This window comes from Moschus berezovskii, chromosome 26 (genome assembly GCF_049115385.1).
Source record: "Moschus berezovskii isolate FMDL1 chromosome 26, NW_MosBer_1.0, whole genome shotgun sequence".
Taxonomy (NCBI): Eukaryota; Metazoa; Chordata; class Mammalia; order Artiodactyla; family Moschidae; genus Moschus; species Moschus berezovskii.
Window position 1 is genome coordinate 10,666,133 of NC_142485.1, and position 21,950 is coordinate 10,688,082.

The 21,950-nt window shown below is 39.0% G+C and overlaps 1 protein-coding gene across 2 annotated transcripts in view; it reads left to right on the forward strand.

Annotated features, from left to right (window-relative positions):
• ADAM2 (ADAM metallopeptidase domain 2) overlaps positions 1-21,950 on the forward strand; it is a 105,374-nt gene that overhangs the window by 9,781 nt on the left and 73,643 nt on the right. Inside the window, exons 4-6 of one of the 2 annotated variants that reach the window (XM_088832656.1) lie at positions 460-538; positions 14,724-14,803; positions 18,310-18,478. In XM_088832656.1, coding sequence (XP_088688782.1) covers positions 460-538; positions 14,724-14,803; positions 18,310-18,478 — 328 coding nt within the window. The remainder of the gene's footprint in view (positions 1-459; positions 539-14,723; positions 14,804-18,309; positions 18,479-21,950) is intronic. The other variant, XM_055416274.2, reaches the window with a different exon arrangement.

Below are 21,950 nucleotides of genomic sequence, written 5' to 3' on the forward strand. Positions count from 1 at the left end.
TTAGAACTGTGTGTGTGTGTGTTAGTCACTCAGTCTTGTCCAACTCTCTGTGACCCCGTGGACTGCAGCCCGCCAGGTTCCTCTGTCCATGGAATTCTCCAAGCAAGAATACTGGAGTGGGTTGCCATTTCCTTCTCCAATGTGAATTTTAGTAGAAGTAGTATAGTTGCTAAGTTGTGTCTGACTCCCGTGACCCCACAGACTGCAGCCCGCCAGGCTCCTCTGTCCATGGGATTCTCCAGGCAAGAACACTGGAGTGGCTTGCCATTTCCTTCCCCAAAATTAGAACTGAATTCTTGTATTCAGAGAATCTCTCTGTCTCCTTTCTCTCCCTTTCTCTCTCTGTCTCTCTTCCTATCTATAATAAATATAATAAAAATATCTTTTCAAAATAAAATCTAGGAAACATGTTTTCCTTTAAATACTTACTTAATTTTCCATGAAAATCTTATTTTACAGAGCTTTCTTACCTCATAATTTTAGAGTTTATGGTTACAGTGGTACAGGAAGTATGAAACCTCTTCAGCAACAGCTCCAGGTACGTTTTATTGTCTGTTTTGCCTTTATTATATGAGCTTCTGTGATCATCTAACTTAGGGTCCACACGATGCTTGAGTATAAAGGGTTGGAGTTTTGTTTTGGCATAAATATAGCCATTTCCTTTCGATGATGTGCTTTCAGTTAGCTCTGTGACACAGGTGGTTAAACAAACCACTTATGACCGTGATGCATTCAAGCTACTGTTTCATGATGCTGCACGTGAATGCGGTAAAAGGGTTGAATATGGAGTGAGATACTTACAATGCGAGAACATGACTTGAGTCAGGAAAGCTAAATCTGGAAGAAAAGGAGAATCCAAAGACTTGTCTGAAGTGTATTCGGGGACCAAAGAAGTACACACACATTACATTTCATGCACATTAAGGAATATACTAAATGTCCATCTGTTTGGAATATTCAGAGCTTCATTTAATAAAGTTTGTGATTTGTTGTAAAAATAATATAGAAGTATGCATAGAATTTCAGGGATTACCCGTGCCTGAAATGCTGTTTTTGCTTTTTCCATTTACCATGCCTCACCAATACATGAAACATGTGGTGATACCTAGTCTCGGAAAAATCCACACAGAAATGGTTTTGAGCCAAACCTCCAATAGAAGAAGGTGGCCCAGGAAATGGGTTTTAAGATGGCAGGAGGCATATCTCCATTCCCCATGGCGAATGGGTCTAAGACCAGTGACTCTGAGATAGCTAAGTATGGCCATAGCATGAAACACGTGGGCAGGCACACAGCAAGCAGGAGAAGGATATGAGCAGGCCAGGCCATGAAAGATATGCTGCGCCATGGAAATCCATGTGGACTTCATCCCTACTGACACAGGGAACTGCTGGGGAAATATCAGCCAGAACTAGCCTAGCCATGTTCACACTCGCCAGTGGCTATTCTATTAGCAGTATAGAGGGTGAACCAGGGAAAGAGGTGGAAGGCCTTGCTAGCCTGGGAGAGCAGAAAAGAGATGACCACAAGTGCCATGCACGTGTGGCAACTGGGGAATGAAGAGGCTCGTCCAGTGCAGCCTCTAATACCCACACCAGAAGGTCTGGTTAACTAAGGTGGTAACAGGTAGGACTGGGTGAGCACCATCATCCTTTCATCACTGCTTTCTCTTTCCCTGGTTTCAGTTACCTGCTATCAGCCAGGTGGCACTAGTGGTAAAGAACCTGCCTATCAATGTAGGAGACGCTGAAGATGTGGGTTCGATCCCTTGGTCGGGAAGACCCCCTGGAGGAGGTCATGGCAACCCACTCCAGTATTCTTGCCTGAGAATCCCATGGACAGAGGAGCCTGGCGGGCTACATAGACCACGGGATCACAAAGAGTCAGACACGACCGAGCGACTTAGCACGCACCAATACCTGTTAGATTTTTTTGTTTGCAATCCTGATTTCTATGTAGCAAATTATACCACTATGTTGAAGTGAAAGCATTTTTATAGACTAGGGTCTTAACAGGAAAAATAATAAATATGGTGTGTTCTTTAAATTTTGCCCAACAGAGTAGGCAAATACATGTGATTCATCTATGGAGTTCTCTATACAAATGTATAAATAATGCATGTATAATAATGTCTGGAAGTCTTATGATATATATACTTATGCATATATACATATAATAGACATACTGTGTGACATTGTGTGTGTGTGTGTGTGTGTGTGTGTGAGTGAGTGTGGTGAAGGAGAGTGTGTGCATGCCCAATCATGTCCAACTCTTTGTGACCCTATGGACTATAGCCCACCAGGCTCCTCTGTCCATGGGATTCTCCAGGCAAGAATACTGGAGTGGGTTGTCATTTCCTTCTCCAAGGATCGACCCCACATCTTCTATGTCTCCTGCACTGGCAGGCATATTCTTTACCACTGAGCTACCTGGGAAACCTCAAGAGGGAAAGAGACAGAGCTAAAAGAAAATAGACGGTAATATGCATGTGGCCACAATGTCCCACACCTATGTGATTCTATATACCTAACACCTAACTCTTATTTCCTCCCTCCCCAGGAGATAGTCATGAAAGACAAATGTGTAATTAAAAAGACAAATCAAAGACTGTTTTAGCAATAACCTGAATGCAGTAGGTTATTGAATGCTGGCTTCAAATGCCATATTGGCAAAGTATGTTTGCCAAAGCTCTAAGCCTATCTTCAGTGTAGGAAAAATCAGGAGAGTTTATTAAACTATGTTAGAAGCATATAAATCTGTTTTTCATGGATTCCACAAATGATTTTCATCCCTAAAATCTTCTAACTAACGGCTTATCTACAAGAAACCAAATCAACCTATCAGACACAGAATTTATTCCCTGATCATTTCAGTTAAGTTACTCAGTCATGTACAACTCTTAGTGACCCCATGGACTGCAGCATTCCAGGCTTCCCTGTTCATCACCCACTCCCGGAGTTTACTCAAACTCATGTCCATCAAGTCAGTGATGCCATCCAACCATCTCATTCTCTGATGTCCCCTTCTCCTCCCTCCTTCAATCTTTCCAAGCATCAGGGTCTTTTCCAGTGAGTCAGCTCTTCGCATCAGGTGGCCAAAGTATTGATGTTTCAACTTCAACATCAGTCCTTCCAATGAATATTCAGGACTAATTTCCTTTAAGATAGACTGGCTGGATGTCCTTGCAGTCCAAGGGACTCTCAAGAGTCTTCTCCAACACCACAATTCAAAAGCATCAATTCTTCAGTGCTCAGCTTTCTTTATAGTTCAACTCTCACATCCATACATGACTACTGGAAAAATCATCGCTTTGGCTAGCCAGACATTAGTCAGCAAAACAATGTCTCTGCTTTTTAATATGCTGTCTAGGTTGGTCATCACAGGGTTGTTCCCATGTCTGCAGCTTACTTTATGATCTCTTCAGGACAGAGTGATACTCATACTGGTTAAAAAGTAAAATTACAAGATGGCGCAACAATCTGAAATATGTATGCATATAAAAATAGATGTCAAATTATAGGAGGCAGAAATTGACAGAAATTAACAAACAATTAAATTACTATTATTGAAGATTTCGACTTTTCTCCCTGTGGTGCTAGTGATAAAGAATCCACTTGCCAGTGCAGGAGACCCAAGAGATGAGGGTTCGATCCCTGAGTCGGGAAGATCCCTGAAGTAGGAAATGTCAGTCTGCTCCAATGGTCTCACCCGGAGAAACCCCTGGACAGAGGAGCCTGGCAGGCTACAGCCCATAGAGTCACAAAGAGTCAGACACAACTGAATACGCATGCCCACACACACACACACACACACACTGTCTCTCTCTCAATAGTCAATAGGTGAAGTAGGAAGAAACTCAGCAAATATGTTGATGACTTGAGCAGAACTGTCAATCAACTTGATCAAATCAAAATTTGTAGGAGACACACACAACAGCAGCATTCTTACTGTTGCTAAGTTTATACACATTCATTTTGAGTGCTAGCAGAAGAATAAACAAGCTATGGTAAAGGAAAACAGTGCAGAAAAATGACAATAAAAAAATATGAAAAAACTGGGAAAGGAAATTGTGTAAAAATAATAAACTTTTGATTACTGTATCAAAATTTTATTCTCTGCTGACCTAAAATGATTTATTGATTTCCAACTTTTCCAATCAACTTATGTATGAGATTGATATAATACACTGATAATTTTGAAGAATTAGATATGTTATCAGTCTGGACAATATAAACCACATTTGCAGGAAAATAGTCGAAACCTGGAGGAAAGGAAGAGATATTTTCTCTTGATTGTATAAAGTATGATTTATGCAGATGAAGCTGTATATGAACACACAGTCGAGAAATACAAATATGATGGTAAGCCAATGAAGTATCTAAAAAATGTAAGAAACTGTGTTAGTCTATGTCTAAAGAAATCACTCAAACACTTGTTTAGAGAATTATTAACTGTAACAGGGATTAGAGTAAAAAACAAGAAGTAAAGAGAACTTTAAAGGACATAGGAATATCAGATACACGAAGTAGTTGGCAACCCTAGGATGGGTTAAAGAACTTGTTTCTTTACCCCAGAGTTGGAAATGCTAAAAGTGGCATGACCATGGATCTTCGAATAGCAGAAGTCACTGTGGCACTGTTCCAAATGATGTTGCTGTGAAATTTCTCTTCAGAACCATTCAAGGGAAATCTGCCCTTCGGGTAGCCAGGAGAGCTGCTCATGAGATGTCTCACCAAAGTCACTTTACTGTGGAAGGAGAGGGGCCTGGACGGATGGAAACTACTGGCTGAAGTGTGTTAGTGACCACCAGTCACTGAAGCATCCTGGTTTTGCCACAGCTGTACTCTCTGTAGGAGCCTACCAAGCTAGCACTCTGGAACCAGACAGCAAAGCTGTCCTCCCATGCCCACAAGCACCCCTTACTAGCAAAGCTTGCTCCGTAGCAAAGGAAAAAATAATTAAGGGGCCCATATTCACTTGCACAAAGCAAGCAAAAGATTAATTTGAAACTGAGTTGCAATGCATTAATAATCAACAGAGCCTTACAACTTAGACTCTTCAGTTTCCATATGCAGTCATTTTTTAAAAAAAATTTTTTTTTTTTTTGGCTGTGCCGAGTCTTCGTTGCTGTGTGGGCTTTTCCCTGGTTGTGGTAAGTGAGGGCTACTCCCCATGGTGGTCAGAGGCATCTCACTACCATCAGTCAGTCAGTCAGTCAGTCAGTTCAGTCGCTCAGTCGTGTCCGACTCTCCGCGACCCCATGAATCACAGCACGCCAGGCCCCCCTGTCCATCACCAACTCCCGGAGTACACTCAAACTCATGTCCACAGAGTCGGTGATGCCATCCAGCCATCTCATTCTCGGTCATCCCCTTCTCCTCCCGCCACCAACCTTTCCCAGCATCAGAGTCTTTTCCAGTGAATCAACTCGTCGCATGAGGTGGCCAAAGTATTGCAGTTTCAGCTTTAGCATTAGTCCCTCCAATGAATATCCAGGATTGATCTCCTTTAGAATGGACTGGTTGGATCTCCTTGCAGTATAAGGGACTCTCAAAAGTCTTCTCCAACACCACAGTTCAAAAGCATCGATTCTTCGGCGATCAGCTTTCTTCACAGTCCAACTCTCACATCCATACATGACCACGGGAAAAACCATTGCCTTGACTAGACGGACCTTGGTTGGCAAAGTAATGTCTCTGCTTTTTAATATACTATCAAGGTTGGTCATAACTTTCCTTCCAAGGAACAAGCGTCTTTTAATTTCCTGGCTGTAATCAGCATCTGCAGTGATTTTGGAGCCCAAAAAAATAAAGTCTGACACTGTTTCCACTGTTTTCCCATCTATTTCCCATGAAGTGATGGGACCAGATGCCATGATCTTTGTTTTCTGAATGTTGAGCTTCAAGCCAACCTTTTCACTCTCCTCTTTCACTTTCATCAAGAGGATTTTTAGTTCCTCTTCACTTTCTGCCATAAGGGTAGTGTCATCTGCATATCTGAGGTTATTGATATTTCTCCTGGCAATCTTGATTCCAGCTTGTGCTTCTTCCAGCCCAGCGTTCCTCATGATGTACTCTGCATATAAGTTAAATAAGCAAGGTTACAATATACAACCTTGACGTACACTTTTTCCTATTTGGAACCAGTCTGTTGTTCCATGTCCAGTTCTAACTGTTGCTTCCTGACCTGCATACAGGTTTCTCAAGAGGCAGGTCAGGTGGTTTGGGATTCCCACCATAGCCTCTCTTATTGTGGAGCACAGGCTCTAGGGCACAGGCTCAATCGTTGTGGCAGTCAAGCTTGGTTGCTCCATGGCATGCGGGATCTTCCCATACCAGGGGCTGAACCCGCGTCTCCTGCATTGGCAGGAAGATTCTTTACCACTGAGCCACCAGGGAAGCCCCCAGTATGTACTCTTTTATACACATTTGAACTCTGAAAAAACAACAGAGTCACCCATCTCTAGTTAACAACATTCAACCAACCTTTTCACAATTAAAGTGATTTTCACTCTTCCACAAATTGATGAGACACACAATCACGTGTCATTGCGTCCATTGGTAGCGATATTAAGCGCTCCACAAATTGTCACAGTCCCACTGAATACTGTGTTAACATGAGGTTAAATTAACTTGTAAAGTTAACCTCCAACCACTTGTATGTAAGCCGATAATAGGAAGAGGGGGGAATGGAACAAAATTTTTGATACATACAAATAAAGATACATATGCATGTGACAAGCCGAAAGAACATATGCAAAGCTGCTAGAGTCTTCGCTTCTGTGATCAATTATGATTGCTGTGTATGACTTCTTTGTCCCACCACCTGCTCCCCATTTCCATTAATCTCAACTGGACCTACCTAAGCTTCTTGTGGATGTTTACCTAGCAGAAGAGCACAAATCTTCACTCCCAAAGGGTCTGCATCCTTAATCATATCTTATTTTGGTTACTGTTATATTCAAGTGGATTGAAGACATAGCACTTCTTTAAGCAACAGTTTTCCCTACTGTGTTCAGGGTCAGTCACTCCAGCCACTGGGTTAGCCTGCTCCTTTGTACAGTGGGAGAAGTAGCTCAAAATATCCAGGTGGAAGTTTCATCTTCCAAAGTAGTAGAATCATTATAGCATCCCCGGGTGAACAAATTCGCAACTGGTGGCTGGGAGCTAAAAGTTACTATGGTTTTACTATGGCAGAAAGCAAAAAAGCTACAAAATAGTTATTAGGTATAATGTTGGGAATGTGAGACTCCCATTTCAACACCCTGCTGCTGCTGCTGCTGCTAAGTCACTTCAGTCATGTCCGACTCTGTGTGACCCCATAGACGGAAGCCCACCAGGCTCCCCCATCCCTGGGATTCTCCAGGCAAGAACACTGGAGTGGGCTGCCATTTTCTTCTCCAATGTGTGAAAGTGAAAAGTGAAAGTGAAGTCGCTCTGTCGTGTCCGACCCTTAGCGACCCCACGGACTGCAGCCTACCAGGCTCCTATATCTGGACAAATGTATTGAGGTTCTCAGTGAAACTTGCCATATACTGGTCTCTGATGCAAACAGAACTCCAGCCTTTCAAAGTAATGTCTCCCAACTACCATAGTAAAAGAGTGTTCAGTAAGCTGGTGCTGTTGCTGCTGCTGTTGCTGCTGCTAAGTCGCTTCAGTCGTGTCCGACTCTGTGCGACCCCATAGACGGCAGCCCACCAGGCTCCCCTGTCCCTGGGATTCTCCAGGAAAGAACACTGGAGTGGGTTGCCATTTCCTTCTCCAATGTGTGAAAGTGAAAAGTGAAAATGAAGTCGCTCAATCATGTCCGACTCATAGTGGTCCCATGGACTGCAGCCTACCAGGCTCCTCCATCCATGGGATTTTCTAGGCAAGAGTACTGGAGTGGCTTGCCATTGCCTTCTCTGGTTCAGTAAGCTAGTCTACTTTTAAATTAGATCAGCCACTTCCAGATGATAGAATATATGGTTAGATATGCACATAAACCAATGGTGGTGGTGGTGATTTAGTTACTGAGTTGTGTCCGACTCTTGCGACCCCATGGACTGTACTGGCCAGGCTTCTCTGTCCATGGGATTCCCCAGGCAAAAATACTGGAGTGGGTGGCCATTTCCTTCTCCAGGGGATCTTCCTGACCCAGGGATCAAACCCAGGTCTCCAGCATTGCAGGCAGATTCTTTACTGACTGAGCTATGAGGGAAGCCCACAGAAACCAATGGCTGCACTTAATTCACTAAAAAATAAGTTTCTGTATCAGACACAACACTGTGTAGAAGCCATGGCAGTGGATAAGGCTCTCTGTGAGTTCACGAGTGCTGATGCTGAAAGAAGCACCATGGACAGAGAAGGTAGTTTGTGCTTGTCTATCGATTTATTGATTTACCAACATCATGTAATCTTGGCATATGATGATTCTTAGAGTTCCCTAAATAATCCTGCTATAAGGGTGGTAGTAATACCCCACTTTTATTTTTGATTTTAGTAATTTGGTTCTTTTAGTAGTCAATGTAGCTTAAGAATTATCAATTTTATCTTTTCAAAGAACCTCCTTTTGCTTTCATTGATCTGTTTATTCCTATTTAATTTCACTCTAATCTTCATTATTTCCTTTCTTCTGTTTAACTTAGATTTAGCTTGTTCTTCCTTTTCCTGATTTATAGGTGGTTGGATTGGTATTATCTTTTTTCATTATTAATATATGTGTCGATCTATATACATTTATCAAAAACACTAACTTTCGCCACATCCTATACTTTTTAAGTATGGAGTTTCTTCATTTTTATTTTCCTCAAATATCTTCTGGTTTCATATTTGATTTCTCCTTTAATCCATAGGTTATTTAGAGATACAGTGTTTGATTTCCACATGTCTGTGAGTTCATCCAAATGTTTTCTGTCAGTTATTTCTTAAAAATGTCATTATTATCAGAAAACATACTTTTATCAGTTCTGTACTTTTAAATTGAGACTTCTTTAATGCATGAGCATGTGATCTATCCTGGAAAATATTTTATCTACAGGTGAAGAAGAACGCATATTCTGTTTTTCTTTGGCAGAGCATTTTGCAGATGTCTGCTAGGTTTACTTTTGTTGCTGTTCAATTACTCAGTCGTGTCCAACTCTTTGCGACCCCATGGACTGCAGCACGCCAGGCTTCCCTGTCCTTCACCATCTCCCTGCGTTTTCTCACATTCATGTCCATTGCATGGATGATGCCATCCAGCCATCTCACCCTCGGTTGTCCCCTTCTCCTCCTGCCTTCAATCTTTCCCAGCATCAGGTCTTTTCCAGTGAGTCAGCTCTTCACATCTGGTGGCCAAAATACTGGAGCTTTAGCTTCAACATCAGTCCTTCCAATGATTATTCAGAATTGATTTCCTTTAGGATTGACTGATTTGCTCTCCTTGCTGTCCTAAGGACTCTCAAGAGTCTTCAACACCACAGTTGAAAAGTATCAATTGTTTGGCACTCAGCTTTCTTTGTCGTCCAACACTCACATCCATTCATGACTACTGGAAAAACCATAGCTTTGACCATACAGACCTTTGTTGACAAAGTGATGTTTCTACTTTTTAATACACTGTCTAGGTTTGTCCTAGGTTTTCTTCCAAGGAGCAAGTGTCTTTGAATTTCACGGCTGCAGTCACCATCTGCAGTAATTTTGGAGCCCAAGAAAATAAAGTCTTTCACTGTTTCCATTGTTTCCTCATCTATTTGCCATGAAGTGGTGGGACCTGATGGCATGATCTTCCTTTTGTGAATGTTGAGTTTTAAGCCAGCTTTTTCACTCTCCCCTTTCATCTTCATCAAGAGGCTCTTTAGTTCTTCTTCACTTTATGCCATAAAGGTGATGTCATCTGCATATCTGAGGTTATTGATATTTCTCCTGGCAAATTTGATTCCAGCTTGATCTTCATCCATCTCTCATGAGGTACTCTGCATAGAAGTACTCCACATAAAAGTACTCCGCATTAAAGCAGAGAGATAATATACAGCCTTGATGTACACCTTTCCCACTTTGGAACCAATTCATTGTTCCATATCCAGTTCAAACTGTTGCTTCTTGACCTGCATATTGGTCTCTCAGGAGGCGGGTAAGGTGGTCTGGTATTCCCATTTCTTTAAGAATTGTCCATAGTTTGTTGGATCCACATAGTCAAAGCCTTTATTGTAGTCAATGAAGCAGAAGTAGATGTTTTTCTGGAATTTTCTTGCTTTTTCTATGATCCAACGGATGTTGGCATAAATTAACTGGGTTTCCTTAATTTATTTTTTAAAATCTTGTATTTCCTTGCTAATCTTCTAGCTAGTTGTTCCATGGATCACTTAAAGTGGCATAGAAAGAAAAAGGAAGTCTTCAACTATAAGTCTTGGACTATTTCTCCCTTCATATCTACCAATTTTTAATGTGCTGTGGTGCTTTTACCTGGGTTTACAAGTGTTACATCTTCCTGATGTGTTGAACTTTTTATTATTATAAAATTTTGCTCATTATCTACTTTTTTGTTTTTAAAGTCTATTTTGTCTGATATACACTATAAGGTTAGGTCGCTAGTTGCGTCAAATTCTTTGTGATCCCATGGACCAGTTTCCTCTCTCCATGGATTTCCCAGGCAAGAATACTAGAGTGGGTTGCCATTTCCTCCTCCAGGGAATCTTTGACCCCAGGAGACCAGGCATTGAACCCTTGTCTCCTGTGTTGGCAGGCAGATTCTTTATCATCTCAGTCACCACCAGAGTAACTTGGTATAAATGTAGTTAATCCCATTTGCTCAAGATTGCTATTTACATGATATTCTTTTTTATTCCTTTAATCAGTCTATGTCTTTGCATTTAAAGCCAGTTATCTAGTAACAGTTTACAGTTGTGTCTTTTTTTTAACCTCATCTGACAATCTTTGCTTTTATTCATTGGATTTATTTATTGGTGTTTATCATCTGAGCCACCAGGGAAGTCTCATGAACTCCTTATTGCCAAATTCAGACTTAAATTGAAGAAAGTAAGGAAAACCACTAGACCATTCAGGTATGACCTATATCAAATCACTTATTATACAGTGGACATGAGAAATAGATTTAAGGGACTAGATCTGATAGACAGAGTGCCTGATGGAGGGTCATGACATTGTACAGGAGACAGGGATCAAGATCATCCCCATGGAAAAGAAATGAAAAAAAGCAAAATGGCTGTCTGAGGAGGCCTTACAAATAGCTGTGAAAAGAAGAGAAGCGAAAAGCAAAGGAGAAAAGGAAAGATATAAGCATCTGAATGCAGAGTTCCAAAGAATAGCAAGAAGAGATAAGAAAGCCTTCCTCAGCGATCAATGCAAAGAAAACAACAGAATGGGAAAAACTAGAGATCTCTTCAAGAAAATTAGAGATTCCAAGGGAACATTTCATGCAACGATGGGCTCAATAAAGGACAGAAATGGTATGGATCTAATAGAAGCAGAAGATAGTAAGAAGAGGTGGCAAGAATGCACAGAAGAACTGTACAAAAAGGATCTTTATGACCAAGATAGTCACGATAATGTGATCACTGACCTAGAGCCAGACATCTTGGAATCTGAAGTCAAGTGGGCCTTAGAAAGCATCAATACAAACAAATCTAGTGGCGGTGATGGAATTCCAGTTGAGCTATTTCAAATCCAGAAAGCTGATGCTGTGAAAGTGTTGTACTCAATATGCCAGCAAATTTGGACAACTCAGCAGTGGCCACAAGACTGGAAAAGGTCAGTTTTCATTCCAATCCAAAAGAAAGGCAATGCCAAAGAATGCTCAAACGACCGCTCAACTGCACTCATCTCACACACTAGTAAAGTCATGCTCAAAATTCTCCAAGCCAGGCTTCAGCAATATATGAACCATGAAGTTCCAGATGTTCAAGCTGGTTTTAGAAAAGGCAGAGGAACCAGAGATCAAATTGCCAATATCCGCTGGATCATGGAAAAATCAAGAGAGTTCCAGAAAAACATTTATTTCCTCTTCATTGACTATGCCAAAGCCTTTGACTGTGTGGATCACAATAAACTGTGGAAAATTCTGAAAGAGATGGGAATACCAGATCACCTGACCTGCCTCTTGAGAAACCTGTATTCAGGTCAGGAAGCAGCAGTTAGAACTGTACATGGAACAACAGACTGGTTCCAAACAGGAAAGAAGTACATCAACGCTGTATATTGTCACCCTTTTATTTAACTTATATGCCGAGTACATCATGAGAAATGCTAGGCTGGAAGAAGCACAAGCTGGAATCAAGATTGCCAGGAGAAATACCAATAACCTCAGATATGCAGATGACACCACCCTTATGGCAGAAAGTGAAGAACTAAAGGGCCTCTTGATGAAAGTGAAAGAGGAGAGTGAAAAAGTTGGCTTAAAGCTCAACATTCAGAAAACTAAGATCAAGGCATCTGGTCCCATCACTTAATGGCAAATAGTTGGAGAAGCAGTGGAAACCAAGACAGACTTTATTTTTTTGGGCTCCTAAATCACTGCAGATTGTGATTGCAGCCATGAAATTAAAAGACACTTACTCCTTGGAAGGAAAGTTATGACCAACCTAGATAGCATATTAAAAAGCAGAGACATTACTTTGCCAACAAAGGTCTGTCTAGTCAAGGCTATGGTTTTTCCAGTGGTCATGTATGGATGTGAGAGTTGGACTATAAAGAAATTTGAGCACAGAAGAATTGATGCTTTTGAACTGTGGTGTTGGAGAAGATGCTTGAGAGTCCCTTGGACTGCAAGGAGATCCGACCAGTCCATCCTAAAGGAGATCAGTCCTGGGTGTTCATTGTTAGGACTGATGCTGAAGCTGAAACTCCAATACTTTGGCCACCTAATGCAAAGAGCTGACTCATTTGAAAAGACCTTGATGCTGGGAAAGATCGAAGGCAGGAAGAGAAGGGGACGACAGAGGATGAGATGGTTGGATGGCATCACTGACTCAATGGACATGGGTTTGGGTAAACTCTGGGAGTTGGTGATGGACAGGGAGGCCTGGTGTGCTGTGGTTCATCGGTCGCAAAGACTCGGACATGGCTGAGCGACTGAACTGAACGGATGCAATTTTAGATTTATATTACCTTAATTCCAGTGAGACTCAGAGACATTTTTTCTATAAAACTGTTTATTTCCCTCCTTTCTATGGTATTATTGTTGTACATATTACATCTATTAATGTACAAACATTAATGTAATGTTCACTGTTACATTACTTTACACTCTGCAGTCCTTTCCTTCACCTAGAACTTCTTTGTTTCCACTCACCTTCTACATGCTGTTATCGACAGATATATTCTATTTCTTGGACCCAATAATGCGCTATATACATTTTGTGGTTTAGTCACTAAGTGATGTCCGACTCTTGTGACCCTATGGTTAGAGCTGCCAGGCTCCTCTGTTCATGGCTTTCCCAGGCAAGAACACTGGGGTGGATTGTCCTCTCCTTCTCCAGGGGATCTTCCTGACTCAGGGATCAAACCTGGGTTTCCTGCATTGTAGGCAATGTCCTGCATTCAGGCAAATTCTTTACCAACTGAACGATCAGGGAAGCATATATACATATTACTTTAAGGTAAGTCGCTCAGTCGTGTCCGACTCTTTGTGACCCTGTGGACTGTAGCCCACCAGGCTCCTCCGTCCATGGGATTCTCCAGGCAAGAATACTGGAGTGGGCTGCGATTTCCTTCTCCAGGGGATCTTCCTGACCCAGGGATTGAACCCAGCTCTCCTGCATTGCAGGCAGACGCTTTAACCTCTGATCCACCAGGGAAGCTCCACATATTACTTTACTCAATTGATTTTTAAATCAGTTAAGAGAATGAAAGGGAAAATATGCCTTTATACTATGCTTTTTAAATTACATAGTAACCTTCTTGAGCGCTCTTTGAAATTTTATGTGAATTGGAATTACTATCTGAGATCACTTACTTTCAACCTGAAGAATTTCCATAAGTATTCCATGTAAGGCCGGGCAAGTAATAACAAATTCTCAAAGTTTTTGTTTATATGGAAATAAATTCATTTTATTTTATTTTTAAGCATTGCCTTGCTTGATTGTACTTTTTTCTTTAAGTACATTATGTTAGCCCTCTGCTTCCTAAACTTTGTTGTTTCTACAGAGAAGTCTGATGTAAATATCACTGGAGTTCTCTTTTAACGTAATTAGTTTTCTCATGCTACTTTCAAGATTTTATTCTTTGATTTTTAATGTTTTTGCTGATGCGTCTGTTTATGGATCTCTTTGGGTTTTTACTCTGAATTCAGTGAGCTTTCTAAATGTGTGAATTCGTTTTTCAGTAAATCTGGGAGTTTATAATTCAATGTAATCTACTCTGCCGTTATAATAAAGTAACTTTTAATTTGATAAATTTGGAAGCTTGGGGATTTATTTATATTTTTATATCTACCTTTGAAAAAATAAGTCAGAAGAATTTGAAAAAATAAGTTTTTGATGATTTTTGCCTTGATCCTAATGATAGGGGCTGTCATGTTTAATTTACAACAGAAAAGATCATGGAAGTATACTTATTCTTAGAAACTTTTAGGGAAAATTTTGGAAACCTGAGGTTAAATGTCCATCTAATAATCTTATACATCTGTCTTGGAAATAGTAAGTGTTTGATGCATACACTATATGTATATATGTTTTAAATACTTGAGAATAGTGTATTTAACATGAAGTATTCTAATAGAAATGTATATGTTTTTCTTTATTTTTCAGAATTTTTGCTACTACCAAGGGTATATTGAAGGTTATCCAAATTCTATGGTGATCATTAGCACGTGTACTGGACTCAGGTTGTGATATATAATTTTATGGTTGCAAAATGGAATTTTTAAGAAATAATTTTCAAATCTAGAAATAATATTCACAAGTTTTTATTTTTAATTAATTTTTATTGAAGTACAGTTGATTTACAAAGTTATGTTAGAGTCTACTGTACAGCAAAGTGAGTCAGGTGCATATATATATAAATATATATATTTATATATATGTATCCAATCTTGTTCAGATTATTCTCCCATATAGAATATTACAGAGTATTGAGTACAGTTTCTTATGCTATTCAGGAGGTTCTTATTGGTTATTTAGTTTATAATAGTAGTGTGTATATGTCAAGTCGCATTTACCAGTTTAATCCCTCCCTCCACCCATCCCCATTGGTAACCTGAAGTTTGCTTTCTACATCTGTGACTCTATTTCTATTTTGTAAATATACTCGTTTGTAACATTTTTTTTAATTCCACATATAAGTGGTATCAGATAATATTTGTCTTTCTCTGACCAACTTTCAATCATATAACAATCTCTGGATCCATCCATGTTGCTACAGATGGCATTATTTCATCCTTTTATGGCTTTCATGGCCTTTATATCCCTTTTATCTGCATCTTTCTATGTAGATATGTAGCACATATTCATTATTCATTCCTCTGTTAGTAGGTATTTAGGTTGCTTCCATGTCCTGGCTGTTATAAATAGTGCTGCAATGAATATTGGGGCACATGTATCTTTTCAAATTATGCTTTTCTCCAGACATATAACCAAGGGTCAGATTGCTATGTCACATGGTAGCTCTATTTTTAGTTTTTTAAGAAGCTACCATACTGTTCTTCATAGTGGCTGTACCAATTTATAATTTGACCAACAATGTAGGAGGGTTCCCTTTTTTCTGTACCCTCACCGGCATTATTTATTTGTACACTTTATAATTATGCCCGTTCTGAATAGTGTGAGGTGGTTCCTCATTGTAGTTTTGATTTGCATTTCTCTAATAATTAGTGATATTAAACATTTTTTCATGTGCCATATGTATATCCTCTTTGGAAAAATGTCTGTTTATATCTTCCACCCCTGTTTTTGATTAGCTTGTTGTGCTTTTTGATATTGAGCTGCATACACTGTTTATATATTTAAAAGATTCAGTTCAGTTCAGTTCAGTCACTCTGCAAATATTTTCTCCTATTTTGTGGGCTTATATTTTTGTTTTGTTGATGGTTTCTTTTGCTGTGCAGAAATTTTAAGTTATATTATGTTACATTTAGTTTTGGTTTAATTTTCATTACTCTGAGAGGTGGATCAAAAAAGATCTTGCTTCAATTTATGCCAGAAAGTGTTTTGCCTGTGTTTTCCTCTAAGAGTATTATAGAATCCAGTTTTATATTCAGGTCTTTAATTCACTTTGAGTTTATTTTTGTGTATGGTATTAAAGAATGCTCTAGTTTTATTCTTTTACATATAGCTGTCCAGTTTTCTTTTCCCCAGCACCACTTATTGAAGAGATTGTCTTTTCTCCATTGTATATCTTGCCTCCTTTTCATAGATTAGGTGACCATAGGTCATAGTTTTAGCTCTGAAATTTCTATCCAGTTTCAATATTTCTATTATTGTGCCAATGCCATACTGTTTTGATGAATGTAGCTTTGTACTATACTCTGAAGTCGGGTAGCCTGATTCCTCCAGCTCCAATTTTCTTTCTCAAGACTACTTTGGCCATTCAAGGTCTTTTGTGTTTTCATACAAATTTTAAATTTTTTTGTTCTAATTCTGTGAAAAATGCCACTGGGAATTTGATAGTGATTGGATTTAATCTGTAGGTTACTTTGGATAATATAGTTGTTTTGACAATATCGATTCTTCAAATCTGAGAACATGGTATATCTCTACATCTGTTTGTGTCATCTTTTCTTTCTCTTATCAATATCTTAGGGCTTTCTGAGTACAGGTCTTTTACCTCTTTAGATAGGTTTATTGCTAGTTACTGTGTTCTTTTTGATATGATGGTAAGTAGATTGTTTCATTAATTTCTCTTTTGGATCTTGCATTGTTAATGTATAAAAGTGCAAGGGATTTTAGTGTATTAATTTTGTATCCTACAACTTTACCAAGTTCATTAATGAGCTCTAGTAGTTTTCTGGTGGTATCTTTAGGATTTTCTCTGTATAGTACCATTAATCTGCAAACAGGACAATTTTACTTCTTTTCCAATTTGTACTCCTTTTATTTCCTTTTCTACTCTGATTGCCCTGGCTAAGACTTCCAAAACTGTGTTGAATAAAAGTGGTGAGAGTGGATATCCTTGTCTTGCTCCTGATCTTAGAAGAAATGCTTTCAGTTTTTCACTCTTGAGAATGATATTTGCTGTGGGTTTGTCATATATGGCCTTTATTATGTTGAAGTATGTTGCCTGTATGTTCACTTTTTGGAGTGTTTTTATCATAAATAGGTGCTGAGTTTTTTCAAAGCTTTTTCTGTGTGTGTTGAAATGATCATATGACTTTTCCTCTTCAGTTTGTTAATGTGGTATATCACAGTGACCAATTTACACATATTGAGGAATCCTTCCATCCCTGTGATAAATCCCACTTGCTCATGGTGTATGATTATTTTAATGTGTTGTTGGATTCTGTTTGCTAGTATTTTGTTGAGGATTTCTGCATCCATGTTCATCAGTGATAGTGGCCTTTAATATTCTTTATTTGTGACATCATTGTCTGGCTTTGGTGTCATGGTGGTGATGGCCTCATAGAATGAGCTTGGGAGTGTTCCTTCTTCTGCAATGTTTTGGAATGATTTGGGAATAATAGGTGTTAACTCTTCTCTAAATGCTTGAAATAATTCACCTAAGTTTTCTGTCCCTGGCCTTTTGTGTGGAAGTTTTAATCACAGTTTCAATTTCAGTACTTGCCATTATTCTGTTCATATTTTCCATTTCTTTCTGGCTCACTCTAAGAAGCCTATATCCTTCTAAGAATTTGTCAACTTCTTCTAAGTTGTCCATTTTATTGGCATGTAGTTGTTTGTAGCAACTTGTAGTGTCAGTTATAACTTCTTTTTCATTTCTAATTGTATTGACTTGAGTCCTCTTTTATTTATTTTTTCTTGATGAGTCTGGCTAAAGGTTTATTAATTTTGTTTATCCTCTCAATGGATCAGCTTTTAGTTTCATTGATCTTTGCTAAGTTCTAAAGTGAGGCATGGCTTATTATGGGAAACTGTCATTAGAAAAGCATGGTATGAAAACGCTTGCGATGTCTCCTACTCCCCTCCTGAATTAAGGTGTTTTTTTTTTTAGTATATGTGGAAACCATTAGTATTAATTATAGCTAGATAAATGCTGATAGCATTACTACTATTCATTTCCACTCAGTAAATTTGTGGATTCTTGGTAATGATTTCCTACTTCACCACCCAAGACTAAGACTGAAAATAATCTACATACTATTTAAAAACTGATTGTTTCATTTTATTGACTTTGAGAGAAATGAATTATTTTATTTATTCACTTATTTTTTGGAATTTGTAGGGGCTTACTACAGTTTGAAAATGTAAGTTATGGAATTGAGCCCTTGGAGCCTTCAATTGGTTTTGAACATATGGTTTATCAAGTAAAACCTAGGGATACAAGTACTTCTGTATATACTGAGAAAGAAATTGAGCCAAGAGAAAAGCCCTATAGGATACAAAATGTAGAGGTGAGTGATCAATTGAGTAAACTATGTGGTTATTACTATGCAGCCGTATAAGCAATGTATTTTTATGATAAACCAGTTGCTTAAAAATTATTGAGAGAGAGCAAGACATACCAGACACTTCATAGCTTGTATTGTAAACCTCAAAACTAGTCACTCAGTTTTCCAGAACTCCAAGCTGGCATTTTCTGCCATTAGTGGCATTTTCCCCTGTGATCCAGACCTTTGTTGTCTACAGATGCACTCTTTTCTCCATATCCATTATGTCTGAATTTTGATGAAATAAGCATGAGTGACATTCACATAAATACTGAAGACACCTATCTAGGATCCTGAGAAGAATCACAAGTGTCTTTTACGGCAACTGCCTTAGGCTAGGCCATTATACTGTCCTTATATCCTCATCCAGAGACGGAGAGACTTCTTCAATCAACATAGAAGACTCACCAGAGTTTAGAAGGTTAATGACCCCAGCCTCATCAGAGTTTCTCATATACCCACATTCCAATTTTTAGGATCTTGCTTCTTTCAGCAGACACCCTGTGAGGGTAGAAGTTCAACCTGTGTTGCAGTTCATTCACTCACAAAATGAGCTTCTGTATTTGATTTTCAACAGTCTCAGCTCCACAGCTACAATAGTTAAAAGGGTGTCTTTCATGACAGACATTTCTCTAGAAAAGCAGAACCAACAAGATGTATATGTGTGTGTATGTGTGTCTGCATGTATGTATACACACATATACATATATTTGATATAAATACACACAGAGAAAATGAGAAATTTTAAAGTAGACTGCAGACCGGCAGACTGGAGACCATGGAAAAGTTGTGTTCAAGTCTAAAGGCAGTCAGTTGGAAGGAATTTTTTTTAACTTTTTTATTTTGTATTGGAGTATAGCTGATTAATATGTTGCGATAGTTTCAGGTGGATAAGCAACAGGACTCAGCCATACTTATGTATGTTACCATTCTCCCCAAAACTTCCGCCCTCTGCCCATCCAGGCTGCCACATAACATTGAGAAGAGTTTCCTGTGCTATACAGTAGGTCCTTGTTGGTTATCCATTTTAAATACAGCAGTGTGTACATTCTTGCTTACAAGGTAGTCCTTGTTCTATTAATACTTTCAACTGAGCAGATGAGGTGCGCACATATTATGAAGGATAATGTACTCCACTAAAAGTCCACCAATGTAAATGTTTATCTTATCCAAAATTGTTTTCACATAAATATCCAGAATAATTTTTGGACAAATATCTGGGCATTTGTGGCCCGGTCAAGTCCACAGATAAAATTAACTATCACACCAGATTTACAAAATTTATTTCATATTTCCTCTAAAAGTTTTATTCTTTTATCTCTTACATTTCAATATACGATCCAACTTAATTTAAGTTTTTATAAAAAGGGAGGAAGGGTTATAAATTCATCATTTTTCATATGCATATATAGTTTTCCCAACACCATTTGTTGAAGAGACTCATCTTTTATTCACTGAATTTTCATGGCCCCGCCCTTTTATTTCAAAATCAGTTGACTATAGGTTTAGGGATTATTTATGCACATGCAATAATATTCCATTGATCTTTATGTCTATTCTTATGCCAGTCACTTTTTTTTTTACTGCGATATTTTTGAAATAAGTTCTGAAATTAGTAAGCGTACATCCTTCAGTAGTGTAGTTTTTCAAGATTGTTTTGGCTATTCTTGACGCTGTCAATTTCCAAATAAATGTTAGCACTCATTTATTTTCATTTCCCAAAAATGAAAGCTGAGATTGTGTTGCTTCTGTGTTGTTTCAGTCCACTACCATGGACTATAATGTTAATGGTGAAATAGTATAAAAACTCCATGGAATTTTCAACTCACTTCACTCTCTGATAAAATTCTCCTGCCTCTCTCTGTGTATCCCCTTCTCTCTCTTTTCTTTATACACTCACATTCTAGATGATGATATTTCCTGTGTTGTGCTCAGTCGCCCAGTCGTGTCCAATGTTTTGCGACCCCAGTAACTGTAGCCTGCCAGGCTCCTCTGCCCATGGGATTCTCCAGGCAAGAACAGTGGAGTGGATTGCCATTTCCTTCTCCAGTATTTCCTGTGTTAAGTCTCAGGTTTTTGTTTGTCTTATTATCTTGTATATTTTTTATGGCTTTATCTACTGTAATTTATAGATATCCCACTGTCATTCCATTTTTTCTCAGTTGTTGAACTTATGTAGCACATGATAATTGCCCAAGTTAAACAAAATACACAAACACACACATTAACTATCTACCTACTTATATGTTTTTCTATCTATATCATCTGTCTGTCATCTATCAACACCTTCATGTCCCTTCTCACTCCCTGAATATTCGTACCAGTGATCTTTGGCATCTTCTAGTTTTAACTCTTTACTCCAACTATATTGCAATTGGATTACTTAGCAGTGTTCTCTAGTCTTCTTCCCTAGATCCAATTTTTAGTGTTTACTTGACCAAAGCAAATTTTCAGATAAGTGGTGTCAACCTCATATAACACATATGCAAGAAATTGGTTTTCTATATTGACCACTTTCTTTTACTAAATAAAATAGCTGTTGAGGTCTTCTGAAATCTTAGCACCTACCCACCTTTCTAATGCATGCATTTCTTGGCATTATTTTATGCACCTTTGTCTTATATTTTTAAGATTTTCTAAAATAGACTATCTTTTCTCTTGAAAGTTTCAGTTCAGTTCAGTTCAGCTCAGTCGCTCAGTCATGTCCAACTCTTTGCGACCCCGTGAATCACAGCACGCCAGGCCTCCCTGTCCAATACCAACTACCAGAGTTCACCCAAACTCATATCCATCGAGTCAGTGATGCCATCCAGCCATCTCATTCTCTGTCGTCCCCATCTCCTCCCACCCCCAATCCCTCCCAGCATCAGAGTCTTTTCCAGTGAGTCAACTCTTCGCATCAGATGGCCAAAGTATTGGAGTTTCAGCTTTAGCATCAGTCCTTCCAATGAACACCCGGGATTGATCTCCTTTAGAATGAACTAGTTGGATCTCCTTGCAGTCCAAGGGACTCTCAAGGGTCTTCTCCAACACCACAGTTCAAAAGCATCAATTCTTCAGTGCTCAGCTTTCTTCACAGTCCAACTCTCACATCCATACATGACCACGGGAAAAACCATAGCCTTGACTAGACGGACCTTTGTTGGCAAAGTAATGTCTCTGCTTTTTAATATGCTGTCTAGATTGGTCATAACTTTCCTTCCAAGGAGTAAGCGTCTTTTAAATTTCATGGCTGCAGTCACCATCTGCAGTGATTTTGGAGCCCAAAAAATAAAGTCTGACACTGTTTCCACTGTTTCCCCATCTATTTCCCATGAAGTGATGGGACTGGATGCCATGATCTTAGTTTTCTGATTGTTGAGCTTTCAGCCAACTTTTTGACTCTCCTCTTTCACTTTCATCAAGAGGCTTTTTAGTTCCTCTTCACTTTCTGCCA